General features: G+C 33.9%; 1 protein-coding gene across 1 annotated transcript in view; it reads left to right on the plus strand.

The window, feature by feature from the left end:
- The window catches only part of fndc3ba (fibronectin type III domain containing 3Ba), a 117,020-nt gene that overhangs the window by 80,342 nt on the left and 18,081 nt on the right, over window positions 1–18,597 (plus strand). The window contains exons 19-21 of the mRNA XM_056465111.1: window positions 2,114–2,227; window positions 4,538–4,687; window positions 8,173–8,453. Of these exons, the coding sequence (XP_056321086.1) occupies window positions 2,114–2,227; window positions 4,538–4,687; window positions 8,173–8,453 (545 nt within the window). The remainder of the gene's footprint in view (window positions 1–2,113; window positions 2,228–4,537; window positions 4,688–8,172; window positions 8,454–18,597) is intronic.

Below are 18,597 nucleotides of genomic sequence, written 5' to 3' on the forward strand. Positions count from 1 at the left end.
AAGTTCTATAAGTCTGAGCTATTTTAGCTGAAAGTAGCATTGATGGATCTAAAACTATATCAGTGCTTTTGTTTTGTCTCGAGAGGGACACCAGTAATTTTTAAAAGTTTTAAGCACATTTTGTAAGAATTACTTGCATGTTCTGATTAAATTATGACCTAATAGTAGTATTTCAGTATTTCTTTTCTCTAGCTCATAGTTAGGAATACACAAAACTAATAATATTTGGGATTTGACAAGTCATTTAAATTAGTAATGCTCATTATTAATCAGCTAAACTAGCCAATCATTATTTGAATCTGTCTGGAATGAGAGGAATCAGTCTAATTATAAATCAAATCTAATGCATGCGATATGAAGTCATAACTGTGAGTCATATTTGTTATCTCATATAACTTATTATATGAGATGGGTCATAATTACGAGATAAAAAGTTAAAATGTACAAGTCATAAGAGTGGTATTTGACCTCAAAAAATAAAATTGATATGCTAAAACTATGAGATCAAAAGATTTGAAAGGATGGAATGTCATTCAATTTAATTAACAGACTAAAGGAGATGGATTTATGGTATAAAAGTTCTAATTTTTGAGTCAAATGACAAGTCACACAAAATGAAAAGTTATAATTTACAAAAGGTGCAAATTATGAGAAATTTGAGAAATATTAGACAAGTGATTAACAAAAATGTTGCAGATGTTTCATCAGATATTTTATTTCAAAATTATGACAGTCATTACTGACAAATCTAAATTGAGAAGTCATAATTGTGACATGAATTATAACAATAATTAAAAAGGGGAATTTAAAATTCCTGTAGAAAATTTAGCAGAAATCAAAGTTGACTCATCATCATGATGTTGAATCTCATAATTTCAATTCAATTTTGTCTCCTAATTTACAAAATAATCGTTTTTGCTTCCACTTTATATTACGTGACCATAACTAATATGTACTTACTCTAAAAAATAAATCATTCAAAAATTAAAGCTAAAAATTAATAATGAAATGTGCTTATACTGTAGTGTAAATACATGTTTTTACATAAATTACAACTGTAATTAATTTCTGGAATTACGTTTACAATTTCACTGTTGCCAACGCGGTGGCGCAGTAGGTAGTGCTATCGCCTCACAGCAAGAAGATCGCTGGTTCAAGCCTCGGCTGGATCAGTTGGCATTTCTGTGTGGATTTTGCATGTTCTCCCCTTGTCTTCACGTGGGTTTCCTCTGGGTGCTCCGGTTTTCCCCGCAATTCCAAAGACATGCGCTATAGGTGAATTGGGTAGGCTAAATTTGTCGTAGTGTATGTGTGTGATTGAGAGAGTGTGGGTGTTTCCCAGTGATGGGTTGCAGCTGGAAGGGCATCCGCTGCGCAAAACGTATGCAGGATAAGTTGGCGGTTCATTCTGCTGTGGCGACACCAGATTAATAAAGGGACGAAGCCGAAAAGAAAATGAATGAATTTTACTGTTGATCCATCTCTTACACCATAACCCACCCTTAAACCTACCCACATCACCAAACCTGTCCATAACCCTACCCGTATGCCATCTCAAGTGCATCAGATGTGTTTTGCAATTTACATTATTAACACATTAAATATATTGTATTAATATTTTGATTTAAGTACATGTCAGTTAAGGACATTTAATATAAAGTGGGACCTCGTTCTTCCACACATATATTTCTATCTTCTCTAAGGTTTTCTCTTTAGCTGTTCAGGGAATCAGAGATCAGCTTTATTTGTCTTCAGTGTTAAACGAGAAACCATCCTCTGTTATACTATACCGTGTCTCTTGCAGGAGCGTTAATGTAGAATTCAGAATAAGCACTAGAGCCAGAGGAGTAAACCTAATCCCTTTCTGTTTACTTTTCATTGTTTGTGTGAGGCGAACTCCCACAAGTGAAGAATCAATGCGTCTCGCATCACTTTGCAGTACTGGAAACACGTTTTGATTTCACAAGGATATAATTCAAGATTGTCTTGGTCTTAAGTGGTTTATTTTGTTTTCACATTTTATCCTGATTGAAATTCGCCTAGCTGCATTTGGGACATTTCATGTCATGTATTGAATGTTAATATGGACTTCTTTCTCTCATATTCCTCACAGTATGGTCAGTTCTCCGAACCAACAGAAATAACAACTGCAGCTGGTCCTCCAAGCCAGTGTGCGGCGCCATCCCTCACCTTAATCTCCAAAACATGTGTGCTGATCGGCTGGGAGGTAATTTGTCATATTTATTAAAACACTAATAGGTAGTGCTGTCAATCAATTCAAATATAACTAAACCATCACACTTTTTAGATAATTTAGATTTAATCCCACCTAACAGTTTTATTTTTAGTTTTAAAATATATTATTGGATTGCAATAATTTCATATTAGATTAGATTAATGTACAAACAACACAAAGACTGTACATTTCTAATAGTTAATATGCATTTGATGCAAGTGTTTTTTTCTAAAATCAGCTTTTTTCTCATGTTCATGTTCAGTAAATTCACTTTAAATCCAAGTCAAGCTATATTGTCACTCCGCTACATGTGTGGACCTACAGAGGAACGAACAATGCTACAATGGTATTTTAAAAAAACCATGCATAAATAGCATATACTATAAGATACTTAACTATACACGTAAGACAGGCTATACAAGTATTTTTACATGAGACTGAACAATGTTGTGCAGGATATTGTGCAAGAGAGGTATTAAAGGTGAATACTGTGCAACAAGGGGTATTAAGGTTGATGCAAGCAGTGCAACATGATCGTGGTACATTTATAGTAAACATCATTTTCTTATTGAGTTCTTGTAGGATGGAGTTTAGATAAAGTGTCAGGTGCATAAGAGAAAAGAGTGTTTCTACAGGTGGTTTATCAAGCCCACTCACCTGTATGAAGCACAATTGGAAATGCATTAAAATAATGCAGTTAAATAAATCTATTTTTTGCCACCAAAAAAAGGACATTTCTATCCTTACTCGCAGTAACCTGAGACAAAATGCCTCATTTTAGAAGAAAATTAGGGATGGCACTTAGAAGTTATAGAACATTTGTTAAATGGCATTGTTTTATGACTAAAGGGCATTACTGATACCTACTGTATACCACTGATGTCTGTAGTTAATTTTCTAATATTTAACCATTGTCTATAGCCCTTAAATTTCATGTAATTATACATGCAGCATGATTGAGAGCTATCCATTTGAACATGTATAGAACTTTGAAAGATAACAGTTCAGATGAACTTAAAACAGTTTTCTCATAAAAACATTGTAATAAATGTCATATTTAGTTACCTATGCCCAATAGAAAGTGGAAATGTACTTAATTTCTAAAATATCAACCTCTACCAAATGGTTGATATGTCGGTTTATGGTAAAACAACCGGAAAAAATAAATATACTATGAAAAATCTGAAAATATGATGTGTAAGACCAATTTAATTAAAAACAGAATCAAAATAAACCTCTAAATCATCCTTATTTTTTTGAAGTATGCCATAAAATATTTCAGATTCTCATTTAACAGATTCTCAGTTTTCTTTGTTTTTATTTTACAATACAACCAAAATCAAGTGCAACAGGATTAAGTTTGTCTTTTTGTTTGTTTTTGTAAACCAAAAATGCTCTGTAGTGTAAACCATTATTTAAAACAGTCATTCTTTAAACGACTTTAACAGTTATTTTTTAAAACAGTCAAAATATGCTCAACCATTTGGCAGAGCAGGCAGTTATTAAGTTATCAAACACTAGAGTATAGACAATTAGATGAATCCTTAAAGTGCAAACATTATTGATTTGATCTAATTGCCTTTTTTTTAACTTTATGACTTAATTGACAACATACCTACGACCATAATTTAATCAGAACTTTAATATTACATCTTGTGCCTGCAATTTACGAGCATGTGCTCCGAGCTTGGTATAACGGCTGTTTTTTACTGTCATTTGGCCTGACAGCATCTTATTGAACAGTAGTTTTCGGTTATACTACTGAAGCTCCATGTCACCTGTTCCTTTTCCTCGTTTTTTTGACTGAGAATTTGTTGAAGTGCTTTTTTATGATTTTTGACGTGGTTGTAAAGACTTTCTGGATCTTAATAATTCAATTCTTGTCAAGAATCAAATCTGCCATCCTGCTAGCTCGACCCCATTCTACCCCAGTATTTGCTTACCCTGTGTTTGCTGCACCCATATCTCCCCCAATATTAGCTTCGCCCATATTTGCTCTTGTGTTAGCTCTGCCACATATCTGCCTCTGTTTTAGCTCCACCCCGTAGTTGCCTCTGTGTTAGCTGTGCTCAAATCAGCCCCTGCGTTAGCTCTGCTCCTACATTCATTACTCTTAATTTTGTATCACTGTTAAACAAACCTTTTAATCAAATCTTCTAATGTGCTCATTTTGACAGCAATACTGCTAAGAAATGGATCTTGCATTAACATACTCAACATAGAAATGGAATCAGTGACGACCTTCAGATACCACTTTGATTCACACCAGCCTATAATTTATCATGTCTTTCTTTCTCTCAGAGTCCAGAGAGCTCAGGGGCCGATATCTCCGAGTACCGTCTGGAATGGGGCAGAGAGGAAGAACCCATGGAGCTGATCTACTGCGGCCCTGAAACACAGCGCGAGATCTCAGACCTGACACCCGCCACGCGTTACTACTGCAGACTACAGGTAGCAAAGCCACTCAGGCCTTCATCTCACTTATGTCACACTTTTTATTCAGCAAAACCTTTAAAGTATGGAGCGATTACATATAAATAAAGAGAATTACTAAATTATCCGTAATTATTTCCTTCCACAATGTGCAATGCCATTGAGACTAAAAAAGTTCAAATATTTTTATTATATTATTTAATTACTCTTTGTTCCAAGATGTTCTTGTTACAGTTTACGTGAACATTTTAACCCTGGTTACATGGTTTTTCATATTTTGGAATTTTCTAGATAATTGTTTTAACAATTTTACAATTTGTGTATTTTTTTCTTTGTCAAAATAGAATAGAATGTATTATGAGGGCCATAAGTAGTATTAGCATAATATTATATACATTTAAGTATAGTATTAGTATAGTGAAATACTATATGTGTTAAGTATAGTATTATAGAATAGTATAGTATTAGAAGTAGTACACTCAAAAAATTATGTTTGCTGTTTGATCAAACTACTTATTTAAAATGAAACTATACAGATTTTCACTTTTTGGGGGGAAAAACCTAATAGTTTTATGTTCAATCCATTTAAATTGTAAGAACGAGTAAATTAACCTAATTTCGTCTCAACAACATGAACATTCATTCATTCATTCATTCATTCATTCATTCATTCATTCATTCACTGTATGTCTTTCTACTCCAGCATCACAACTCCTGCCTAAACTTGAATTGGATTTTCTGTTTTTAAGAATTTAGCATTTCCTTTTTTAAACCATTTTTAGCTATTTTAGTTGGTTTAATTATTAGCAGAGTTGTGAAAGTGTGACAGGAGAAGTTGAAAAGAACAGGGAATTTTGCCCCTTCATTAACTATCATTTTGCGCACTGAGGCTGTAAAAAGGTTTAGGTCATTATGCTTTAAATATATGAGCTGGTGACAGTCAGGGCATAATTATATTAAATGACAAGTTTAATATGAGGATTAACGATTAACGATCACTGTAATCATTTTAATTTATAAGGAAATATACTCATGTGCTTTACAGAAGTAGAACGAGATTAAAAAATAGTTAGAATAGTTTTTTTTTTTTTTTTTAATATATTTAAAATTGTCTGCTGATAAACAAATTCATAAAAATTGTCTTGATAAACATCAAGAATAAGTATGTGGTCTCTTAATTCTTAAGTTGGCATTTACTATTATTTCACAGAACTGTCGGTGGATTGAAATATTTAATTGTGATTAATAGCTGTGGCACAATTAAAGTCAATTTTCTGTGAAAGGAAACTAAAAACAGACAGTTATGTAATTATTATGTTGCAAATTTGTCTGGACGCCATTATTCAGTGTCATTATCATTTATTGATTGTTTTCAGAAAACAAACAAGTTGAATTCAATAAACGTACAAGACTTTTAACATTATTAAATGCATTGTTTGTCCTTCTGGAGAATTGGTTAGCATTTAAACGTTCTTTAATACAATAGTTGCACATGAGTCCCTTAATGTGAAACAACGGATCTCAAAATTATTTGAGGAAAGAGTTCAAATAAACAAATGAAGAAAGCTATAGAATTATTAGGACCTAAATGGTTTTTCTGAAGAACAGTGAGCATTTTATCCGCAGGACAAACAAGGGACTCATAAATACCTATCACAAAAAAAGTACAAACTATCACAAACTTTCATTGAATCAAGTGTATCTAAACTTTTTTTATTATTAATAAATTAAATCTATTATTTTATATTGTAAACAATATATAAACATATTTTACCGTGTGTGGAATATCGTTTTCAGGCCAGTACTAAGTAAAAAATAACACTCATTTTGTATGATCTCTCTTAAGGCCTGTTTACACCAAGCATGATAACTATAAATATAACAATAAATATTTGCGTACACACTGACGAACAATTAAATAAATTATTATAAAATTATGATATTATAAAAAAATTGGTTTGTTGTTTGTTTATTTGTTTGTTTTCATTTGGCACATTGTAACCAGCAGATATCGTCAATTTGCTACTAGCGCATCTGACCCGCGAATCTTTATTTAAAAATGTGTTAATCTAATCAAACAAATTTAGAGATCATAGTCAGTGTGAAAGAATAAAAACAGCAAACTATTCCCCAGAATTTTCTAAAGAGTGAACACAGAGGCTGAAATTAGCTCAGGATACTGAGGTACTTTTATTTTTATACTTCATTTTGCCAGCCTTTCTTGAATAACTTCCATGTATTCCATGGCTGCTGTCAGTGTTTCATCAGTTATTAGCTGAGAAAAAAATCAGAAAGTGATCCTAACAATATAGCTTCTCTACATATTTATCGTTATAGTTGTGGTCTGAACGTTGCTGTTGCAACATTACATTTCGAACCATTTTTAGAAGTTTAGAAGTTTGGTGTGAATGGGTCTTTAATTTAGTGCTTAATTTTTAAATGAATAACTTCCAAAACAAAACCAGAAAATAAGTTACTGAGACTGACATCTGCCTTGATGTTACTAAGTAGCTATAGCGAAAAAAAAAGTATCTTTAATTATTTTGTGCAATATAACGTTATAAGTCAACCATGGATAAAAAACAACACACATGTAGCTACAAACATAAATCGTATGAACCATCACTATTCAGTTCACTAAGACCACGGACATTCCGTTCACGTCACTATTATGTGCTAAGTGAAAATGACTCACTCTGTCTAATCTTGAGGAAAAGCCCACAGTTACCTCTTCCATCATGTTTTCTGGCTGACTTGAGATCGCATTGCTTCTGTCACCTGCTATCCTAATCCAGGAGCGCAGTTTCCTCTTCTCTTGATCAGATTCATTATCAGATTTACTCGTGGTTTACAAAATAATAATAATATATGCTTGTCTGCCTCTCTGGCATTTTGAAAATACAAATGTTATTTAGGGAGGCCACTTAGCCATTATTTATTTTTGCTGCTCACTGCGTGTGAAACAATAATCACCAACCAATGGGAGCGATTGCAAATGTAAGAAAGCTGATTGGTCGAAAGTGACTAGCTTTATGTGTGCGCGCTCACACAATCCACACAGCTTTGCTCGCTGTTTTTCACTCTGACTCATTCACATTCTCTCACGCACACATATACATGCAAAAGCTAATGCTAGATCAGTTAAAATAAATACCAGAACGCAAAACACGGATATCTGACATTTCCCAGAACAGGATCTGGCAAGATCCAGCTGAAATTAAGCACTGGTTTAAGTTCCAATTTTCACTATTAATTATTACCTGACTATTATTAAGAATTTGGCTGTTTATTAGTAATACTCTGATTGTTTTCCACATCCCTAATCCTACCAATACCAAAACCTAACTACTACCATGATGACTAATAATAAGCAGCCAATTAGTACTTTATTGAGCTAAAATTCATTGTTAATGGTTTGTTAATAGTGAGAATGTTACATTAAAATAATGAGTGTCCCCAAATCTCTTATTAATGAAAGTTGACCTTTCGTCTTGTGTTTTTAGGCAGCGAATCAGGCAGGTGCAGGACCCTACAGTGAGCATGTGAGCTGTCAGACACCCGCCACAGTGCCCGATCCGGTCTCAGTGCTGTCTGTACTGGAGCATGACCCCACCGACAGCGGCGTCTACTCGCCCTCCACGTGCCTGGCTTTGAAATGGGACGAGCCCTGCAACAACGGAGCCGAGATCATGTCTTACACTCTTAAAATGGGAGAGCAGCTCATCAGCCTGAGCAACAGCACCTGCCATGTGCTGCAAAACCTTCAGCCAGACACTGAATACAGGTATGTGCTGAACTAAACATGCTTTGAAAGGTCATTTAGTCTCTCTATTCGACAGTTAGTTTCCAACATGGATTTTACAAATGCTATAAAACATGTGAATGAAAAAACTGTGCAGTGAAAGGGGAAGGAGGTGAGACAGACAATGCAACAGAATCTTTGGATTCAGATGGTTTTATTTCACTCTCATTAAGTTGAAAGCATGAATAGCTTCCCACAAAGGCAGACTGCAATTCACTATTATACACAACAAAAGTTCTATTATAGATGGTTATGTAAGCTCACAGTTGGAGTGTGTGATATTTATCATCTACAATAAAATTGTAATTGGGGTTCTATCAGTGTGTGAGCTGACATTGTCAGCTATGTCATTTGAACAACAAAAAAACACATGTCTCTGAGAGTCCAGAAGCATTTACTACACGACCAAGCCTATTATAATGCAGTTAGAATGACAATATTATGCAAGCTCCGAAAGCCAGATTTGTCTTTGTATGGGATTTTATCTATTAGTAATATCACACAAGCAATAGTTTTCCTGAATATTGTAATTTTATACACAATATTGTCTTTTATTTTGATGTTTAGTCAAATAATTCTGAAGACAGAGTATTTGTGCACGTTACTCATTAATTTCTGAAACAATAAATTTTTAAAGGCAAGACAAGGCAAGTTTATTTAGATAGCTCATTTCATACACAGTGGCAATTCAAAGTGCTTTACACAAACAGGAATAAAAGAAACAAGAAGAGAAAAACATAATAATACGATCTGTCGGACCATGATCAGATGAAAAGAAGCCAGTTTTTGAAGAGTCAGTGATTCATATAAATGAAACAGACATTCTGAGCAAATCATTTAAATCAGTGTTTCTCAACCACGTTCCTAAAGACCCACCAACACTTTGGATGTCTCCTTTGTCTGTTAAACCCATTACAGGGGTTTCAGTCTCTGCTAATGAGCTGATGATCTGAATCAGGTGTGTTTGGTTAAGAAGACATCTAAAATGTGCAGAGCTGGGGGTGAGCAGAGGAATGTGGTTGAAAAACATTTAAATATCCGATTAAGTGAACCACTTATTAATACAGGGACTTGCTGACAGTTTCACTTTAAAATTTAATGCACATACACAGCCATTTCATATTTATGCTCGAAATAAAAAATCTAGATTACAATATACAAATACACTGTTACATCTTTAAACATTTTCACCTTTTATTTTGTATTAGACCCTTATAAGAGGGGCAAAAACATATTCCACACAGAAACTGTGAATGCATCTCTCACTTATACCAGGTTCAGATTATACAAAGTTTTTGTGTTTTATGATTGTCAGTGTCAGCATCAAGGCTATTGAAACAGTGGTTGCCTAGCAACATAAAAAGAGCAGCCCACTGCCCTTATTTCTAAAGACACAAAAAATTAGTGCGGTCTGCTTCGCATTTTCAGAACTGAAGAGTGTGTTCAGTATGAAGTCTTTATCACCTCATTCAGCTCAAAGAGTTTTCATCCATGACTATAGATCAGATTAGAATAAACAATCAATTATTACATCTCAACAATCATTGTTGTCTGCCAAATCTCAAGACCTTATGTCAGTCTGTTTCAAAATGATTCTGCTATTGTGAAGTCTGAAACTAACATTACAGTTATTAGGAAAAATCTTAATGTACCGTTACTTGACAAAAAAATTAGTGTATTTAGTAATTGTTTAAGGCCGTTTGGCATCCTTTATCTTCTCTTCAGTCACATGCAGTCTAAACAGTCTCAATAATTTTGAGCAATGATTTCTGTGACATTTTTAGTCTCTTTTAATGCCTTTACACTACATTTTTAATGTTAATGTATCTATAAAGCATCCATTTCTTGAGGTCAGACTGTCTGATGCTATGCGTGATTTGATTAGTCAGGAATTTGATTGTTCTACTTGCCCAATCTCTGTTACTTTACACTGCTGGAATCTCCACATGCTTTCCTGAATAATTAAGTGATCTGTCTTTTCATAGGATAACAACATGCATTCTGGTGAATAATTATTAGAAATCAATGGATCATTGATGCATTATAGCTATAATAAAATGTAACATTTTAACGACAACCCCAAACCTAGTGTGTGAGTGGGCTTGACAAACCACCTGTAGAAAACACACTCTTTCATCTCTTTGATACTTTAACCAACACCTTCACCAGTTTTGCACATTTGCACCAGACAGGTTCTTTAAAAAAAAAAAAAAAAAAACATTTTTGAAGTGTGCTTCACACAGGTGAGTGGCCTTGACCTGTACAATTTTTTTCTCTCCATTAAAAAAAACACTTCCCCTTACTCTAGCACAGGCATGGGCAAACTCGATCCTGGAGGGCCGGTGTCCCTGCAGAGTTTTGCTCCAACACTAATCAAACACACCTGAACACCCTTATTAGTGTCTTCAAGATCACTAGAAAGCTACAAGCAGGTGTGTTTGATTAGGGTTGGTGCAAAACTATGCAGGGACACCGACCCTCCAGGATCGAGTTTGCCCATCCCTGCTCTAGCACCTAATTCTCAAACAGTTCATTGTATAATCTCCAGTTCTTGTGTGTACTGCCTCTTGTTGAATAGGTGAATGCCTCCTCAATTGCAAGTCGCTTTGGAAAAAAAAGCGTCTGCTAAATGACTAAATGTAAAAGTAAAATTCTGCGACATTCACATGAAGACAATTTAAAACCCGGCAGGTAGGAAATGATGCATGAACTATCCCGATTACAATTTAAACTAATAGTTGATAACATTATTACACACATATACTTCTAATTAAATTTCTGAATGTGTAGTTCAGTGCAATTAAACCAACACATACAACCAGGAACCAGTGACATGTCCAGTCTGTCCGCTAGATCACTCTTTTATCTGGTGATTCACACAAGCACTTCTTAAATTATGGGAAACAGTCTTAACTAATGGCAACTTAGCTTTCTGATTCCCTGCGAGGCGGATCCATGTCCTGCAGAGAGTAGTTATGCTTCATCTCGACTCTCATTGACATTCTAAAGAGTTGTCCATTTCAACCAAGCCTGACGCCAAAACCACGTCACCCCCGCTGCCTGTTTCCTCCCGCAGCCCAGGAGGATGGTGGGTAAACAGCAGCGTGTTAATGATGCTAATCGGACGCTAATGAAAGGAGAAGGCCAGAGGGCAGAGTTTGTGTGTGTGGATCTACGAAATGCTGTCCATAACAGGACATCTCTCACTGCATGGGGCCGCACACTCTCCATCAGACAGCTTATGCAAGCCATGTTTTTGTCTGAGAGCTGTGATTATGCTCTTTAAATTAGTGACTTGCGTGCAGCTGATTTTATTCCACTTTCATCCAACTTTTCATCCACTCCTGCTGATTTTTGTAATTTTCTTCCTGCCTACTCCCACTTAATTTACACTACTTTTTAAAAAGGTTTGATGTTAGTAGCTAGTTTTGAAAGACAAGCAATACTTTTATACAAAAGTTTATTTTTGAGTTGCAAATCAGCATATTAGAATGATTTCTATAAAACATTTTGTGACACTGTAGACTGGAGTTATGATGATGAACATTTAGCTTAATCCTGACATAAATTCATCATTCATTCATTTTCTTTTCGGCTTAGTCCCCTTATTAATCTGGGGTCGCCACAGCGGAATGAACCGCCAACTTATCCAGCACGTTTGTAAAAGTACACGTTTGCAAACCTACCTACAAACAAACTAAGTAACAAACAATTCCGATTAGACCGATCATGTGGTGAATGTTGATCTTGGGTTGAGCCCAATGAGCCTTACATCTAAAAATAGAGCAAGGGTGTTCCTTTAGTGACATCGCTTTGACTCACACGCTGAAAATGGCGGACGTGAAACAACAAACTGAGGATATGGTGATGCGCGACTGTCAATCAATATTGGTGGGTGGGGGGACCGCACTCTTACGTCAAGTTGCGGTCGATCTGAAAACAGATCCATTTGGTCCACCATGTTTATGTTGTTAAATTGAAGGAAATAAAAAGGACTGGGTGTGTTTATATGACCCCAACATCACAGTCAATACACTATACCTACACATATGTCTGTCCAAACAGCTTGAAAAGTAGATTTTTGACCATAGGTGCCCTTTAAATCAAATAGCTGCTGCTTGTATTTACAGCAATGTAAATTCTATATCTATAATTTCAGACACTTCTAAAGACTTTTTTTAACAGCTCTACTTTTTCTGTCTGTGTTTTTCATTTAATGTTTTAGTTTTAGTATTCTAGCCATGTTCAATATAGGTTCATGTGTACTGAGGATCAGGGTTTATTTTTTTGGTTTTATGCTTGACCATTCCATTTCCATTTTGTCCATCTGTTGTGTTTGTCTTGCTTTCAGTTTGCATTCTCAGCCACACATCACACCGCCCTCAGTGTGTTTTTGTTTTCTGCTTTTGTCCATGTAACCTTAACACAAATTTACATTATTTATCTATTTTTTACATATTAATTATTAGTAGCTTAGAATCAAATAATGAATAGAATCCCAACCAAAGGCAGGATTGCGCTGACAGATTCCATTATCTGATAGCAGACTATCTGGTGATCTCCTGCCAGTGCTCTGACTCAACTTGTAGAGGTGTAACCTCTGTTATTTACCCTGCTCAGACAAAAGAAGCTGCCTTCTGTGTTCACTATGTTTAACACCTCTTATCTTACTGTAAATATAGTTTGATTTATGTTACTTTGATCTCTGCTCTGACATAAAATGTACAGTTTAATTGCAAGTGACATTCACATTTTTGGTAGTTGAAGCGATACTGTATGTTCTATACAAAATAATGTGACTTTGGACCACAAACTCAGGCATATGTAAATATATATATATATATATATATATATATATATATATATATATATATATATATATATATATATATATATATAATATAATATGATTATTATTAATATTATTGAGATTTATGCATTTCAGTGATGTATATTCTGTTAGGATAGGACAATATTTGGAAATATTTGGAATTTGTCAATATTCAATAATTCATTCAATATATCATGATAATGAACATGTACAGTATTGATATTGTGGGCACTACAAAATACCACTAGTTATATCAACTTTTAGAATGATTTAAAGGCAATTGGTTAATTAGCTTAATAGTTCAAACATTAACATTTTAACATGTTAATTAGCCACTACGTGCTGAAATATTTATTGAAAGTTCTGTGACTATTTATAGACCTGTTGTTCATTAACACTGTGCAGTAAGACTCCAGTAATCGTCCAGATAACTCGCAATGAAAACTACAAAAGCTGTTATTAATTTTAGCTTATGTTAATTAGTTAATGCTTGCTATTGTAGTCTGATTACAAGTAATAATCATTTTATTAGTTGTTTTTTAATCCATTAACAAATGTTTCCTAATGACCTAATAAGAGATCAATGACTAAAGTTTGGAAGTGTAATGTACTGAAAATATCTTTGAATCCCAAATGCAGGAAACTGTTATTTCACAAATGATCAAGAACAATATCATTAAAAAGCTGAATAAACATACACTCAAAAAAGGTGTTCAACAAACTTAATTAAAGTAATGGAAACATTTTCATGAAATTGAATTGAGTTATTTCAACTCAAGTTATTTTAATTTATTTAATATTTGTTGTTTCAACTTATTTTACATAAATAGAAACCCAAAGCAAAATTCACTTTGAACCAATTATGTCAAATCATTTACATTTGAATGACCAGAATTTTTTATTATTTATTGCAGTTCAACCTGCAACTGCCTACAATTGACTGAGACTGATCTTAGAACTGGTATTAGCACAGCTGCGGCTCACTGAGCGAATTAACAAACAGTATTGTTGTGAATGAAACTGCCAGCACCCAAAGCCTCAGTGCTACTCTTCTTCAAGGTGGTAACCTCAAAACTCAAAACCTCACATGGAATTCTTTAAAATCCTTAAACTAAGAGTCGTTTAAACTCCAACAAGTAATTTTCTTAACTCAAACACCTAAGATTTTTTTTTCAACTTTTCCCCTCATGTCAAACATGCTGGAAACTACACTGTAGTTACACCAACACTAATCATTCATGTTTTACTAATGCTTTGCTTCTTAGACTTTACACACCTGAAACTTGTCTATAGCACTTGTTCACTGCTGCTCTTATAGTTGTGTGAATTGCTTCCTTGTCCTCATTTGTAAGTCGCTTTGGATAAAAGCGTCTGCTAAATGACTAAATGTAGATGTAAATGTTTTACCAACACAAAACAATAAAGTTAACTTCATTTTTTACAAATTTAAGTGGATTGAACATAAAACAAATAGTCCAAAAATGTACTGGAATTGTGTAGTTTGAACAAGCAGCAACAATATTTTTTGTGAGTGCAAACAACAGAGTTGTTAAAATGATTCCCATTCGTGTACAACTTTGCAAAAATGCCCCCAAAATGCTGTTGTCATTTCAATGAGCCCTTTTTAGTCAAAAACAAGACTTCTGAACTCACTGTATATGAATGAGGAGCGGATGCTCGAGGCAGACGTGGTGTGACTGTACGGTCATTTGATCACTCCTAGATCGATTATGTCTTTTGTCATTAGCCGCGTAAAGACTAATGAAATCTTGCGAAAGGTTAAAGTATGTTTTGTTTTCAGTTAAATGTCAAGCAAGCGGTCTGCTGTTTTGGCAGAGCTGCAGTTCATTCCACTCCAGACTCCAGAGCTCCATATTTTTTGCTAAACCCCAAAATTGACTTTGGTTCCATTTGATTTAATAACATGACAAGGCATTATCCTTGAATGATGGGCTGCTTCTCAAAGCACTTTCAGCTGACAAATATAAATTTGATAAAGCTTGGCAGGGTGAAAGTTAAGGAAGTTATTTGCATCCTCAAGTGAGCAAAGCTCTGCTTGACGTCTTATCACTTCCTGCACTCTCTGTGAGAGATCGAACTCTTATCTCACATTATGGCAGGTTAAGCTACAAAAAAAAAGCAGCTGTTGTCTTTAAGAGAAAGACAATTGTTATGATTTTAGTACAGTCAGGATTTTATTAACCGTTTAATTGTTAATCAAATAATAATTATAGTGTATTAACTGTGTATTAATGGTTTAAATCATTTTAATTTTGGGGTTTCGTTTTAATTTTAGTTGACATTTCACTTGTGTTGTGTTTTTCCGGGATTTGTGATATATTCAGTTGACAGAATTATTCGCCCTCCTGTGAATTTTTTTAACAGGAGGTGAATGTTTGTGTGGGTGGAATTTGATCCACCTACACAACCAAACATTCATATGCAAAACCTATATATACAGTTGAAATCACAATTATTTGCCCCCCTTTGATTTAGATTTTTGATGTTGAGCAAGGAATTTTTTCAAAGTATTTCCTTTAATATTTTTTCTTCTGGAGAAAGTCTTTTTTGTTTTATTTCGGCTAGAATAAAAGCAGTTTAAAGAATAATAAATAAATAATAAATAAATAAATAAATATAATAAATAAATAAATTACATTTTAAAGTCAATATTGTTAGCCCATTTATGCAATATATTTTTTCGATTGTTTACAAAACAAACCATCATTATACATAGTTTGCCTAATTACCCTAACTTACCTAATTAACTATTTAAGCTAGTGTTTTGAAAAATATCTAGTAAAATATAAGATAAATATAAATATAAGATAAATCATTTATTAGAAATGAGCTATTAAAACTTATGTTTAGAAATGTGTTGGAAAAAAAAATTGTTAAACGAAAGTGGGGAAAAATATACAGGGGGGCTAATAATTCAGACTTTAACTGTATATCTAAAAGCATGATATTAAAAACAATGTTTTATATATATAATATACGTATAAATGCATGTACTGTATGTACAATGAATGTCAATGCAAAGGTATAATTATTATTTTTCATTCCTAAGATTTAATATACAAAATTCGTACCGATAAATCAGATTTTGTATGTTTGTATTGTGCCATAGAAGTGAAATTAAGTGTCTCACATGGTTACTAGCAAGACTAAGGCACATCTGTTGGCCTGTTGATAAGCATATGTGAGGCCCGCTGCTGTCCCTCCATACATGCATATTCAAAATAACCTGCTCATATGAGGGAGCGGTATCAGTGAGCAGAGGAGAAATGTTGTGGTTTTAGCACATGCATATGAATGAGTGTAGTACTGTATAGTGACTGTGTGTACTGGTGATACCACATGTCTCTGTTGACTTTCTGTTTGCTCTGCTTTGAAAACAAATGCAAATGCACACCTGTAATGTTGCAGTGCAGTTGCTTTACAATGTCAAGTTCAGCAGTGACAGTAAACAAGTGATTCATTGTTTATCTGTTCTGAAACAGTTTTGGTCGGTTTTGTATCTTCTGTAAATATGTTTATAGTGGAATGGCTTCTCAATTTCAAGCTACTGTAGCCTTTTTATATAGTTAACTACCCTACAAGTTAATATGTATAAAGATAAAGATACTAAAGATACTAAACAGATCAGTATGTAATTAAATCTAATTAAATCTATAAAATAATTAGTTATAACATGTTAAAAAATAATGAGAATTTCAAATTAGACTAACAGCATAAAATCTGAATATTTATAATGCTTTATAATAAAGTTGTGTTTACTGAAGAAAAAAAAAAAGCACAGGTTTAATGTCACTGTGTTCACGTTCACCTTACAGCAAGAAGGTTGCTGTTTCAAGTCCTGGCTGGGCCAGTTGGCATTTCTGTGTGGAGTTTGCATGTTCTCCCCGTGTTCATATGGGTTTCCTCTGGGTGCTCCGGTTTCCCCCAAAAACATGTGCTATAGATTAATTAAATAGAGTAAAATTACCATAGTGCATGACTGTGTGAATGCAAGAATGTATGTGTGTTTTCCAGTAATGGCTTGTGGCTGGAAGGGTATCCACTGCGTAAAACATATGCGGGAATAGTTGGCGGTTCATTCCGCTGTGGCAATCCCTGATAAATAAGGGACTAAGCCGAAGGAAAATTAATGGAAATAAGTGGCACATTGATACTTCCGACTGATTAAAAAAATTGGTAAACCTTATTAATTTGTTGATTGTGCTTTACCTTGTTGGTTTATGTTTAGTTTTGGTTTGTTGTTTTTGTTGTTGTGTGTTTGTGTGTGTGCGTGCGTGTGTTTTTTTTGTTTGTTTTTTGTTTTATTTTGGGTAGTGTTTTTGTTATTTTTATTTGCATAGTTTGTGTTTTATGTGTCGTTTGTATGTGGTTGTTTTTTTGTGTGTGTGTGTGTGTGTGTGTTTTGTTTTATTTTCCTTGCTTTGTGGTGCTTTGCCTTGCATTATTTGTATTATTTTGTATTATTTGTATTATTTTGTATTGATATTATTTATTGTATTATTTGTATTATTTTGTTGTTTTGTGTTCTGCTTTGCTGTGATTGTTTTATTTAGTTTATAAATGTTTGTTGTCTTTCATTGTAATGGTTCTGGGTTGTTGTTTTGTTTTGGTTTGGTTGGTTGCTTTCACATTTTTAATGATTCACCAAAATTATTCAAATTCTACCAAGTTTAAGAAAATGCACCTCAGCATTGCCAATGCTTTCTGGAAGCTTGCAATGCAATTTGTAACATACAGATGCCTTTGAAAAACTTTAAAGCAAGAGAAGGGTTATTAAGAATTACATTCCTGTAATGAGTTATTGATTTAGGCCTTATAGTTCCTTTGTCTCCGTCAGGAGCTCCGGATAATAAAGGTCAGGTAAAGTCAGTCTCTCCACACCCTCATACAAATAAAGGCTAAAAAAAAAAGAGAAAGAAAACATGTTAACCTCACTTGCAGTGCCAGGACTGCTAACACACATGCACAAAAATGTCATGCATCAACAAATTATAGTAGCCAAACTAATATATCACTTTAAAGCAACGTGGGTGATGTCATGCAGAACACATCAATCATTCTGTTCTGAGTTATTACTCGCTGTCTGGTGGTAGTCAGAAGTTTTTGGTTGGGTTTTTTTTTTCAACACATCATGTAAGATTGGTTTTGGGTGAACATTTTAAATGTTATAATATGTTATAATATGTTATAATATGTATAATATGTTATATATAAATATATATAAATGTATTTATAGATCAATAACAAGATTAGAACAAGATTTTCAATATCAAA

Source organism: Danio aesculapii, chromosome 2 (genome assembly GCF_903798145.1).
Source record: "Danio aesculapii chromosome 2, fDanAes4.1, whole genome shotgun sequence".
NCBI classification, from domain to species: Eukaryota; Metazoa; Chordata; class Actinopteri; order Cypriniformes; family Danionidae; genus Danio; species Danio aesculapii.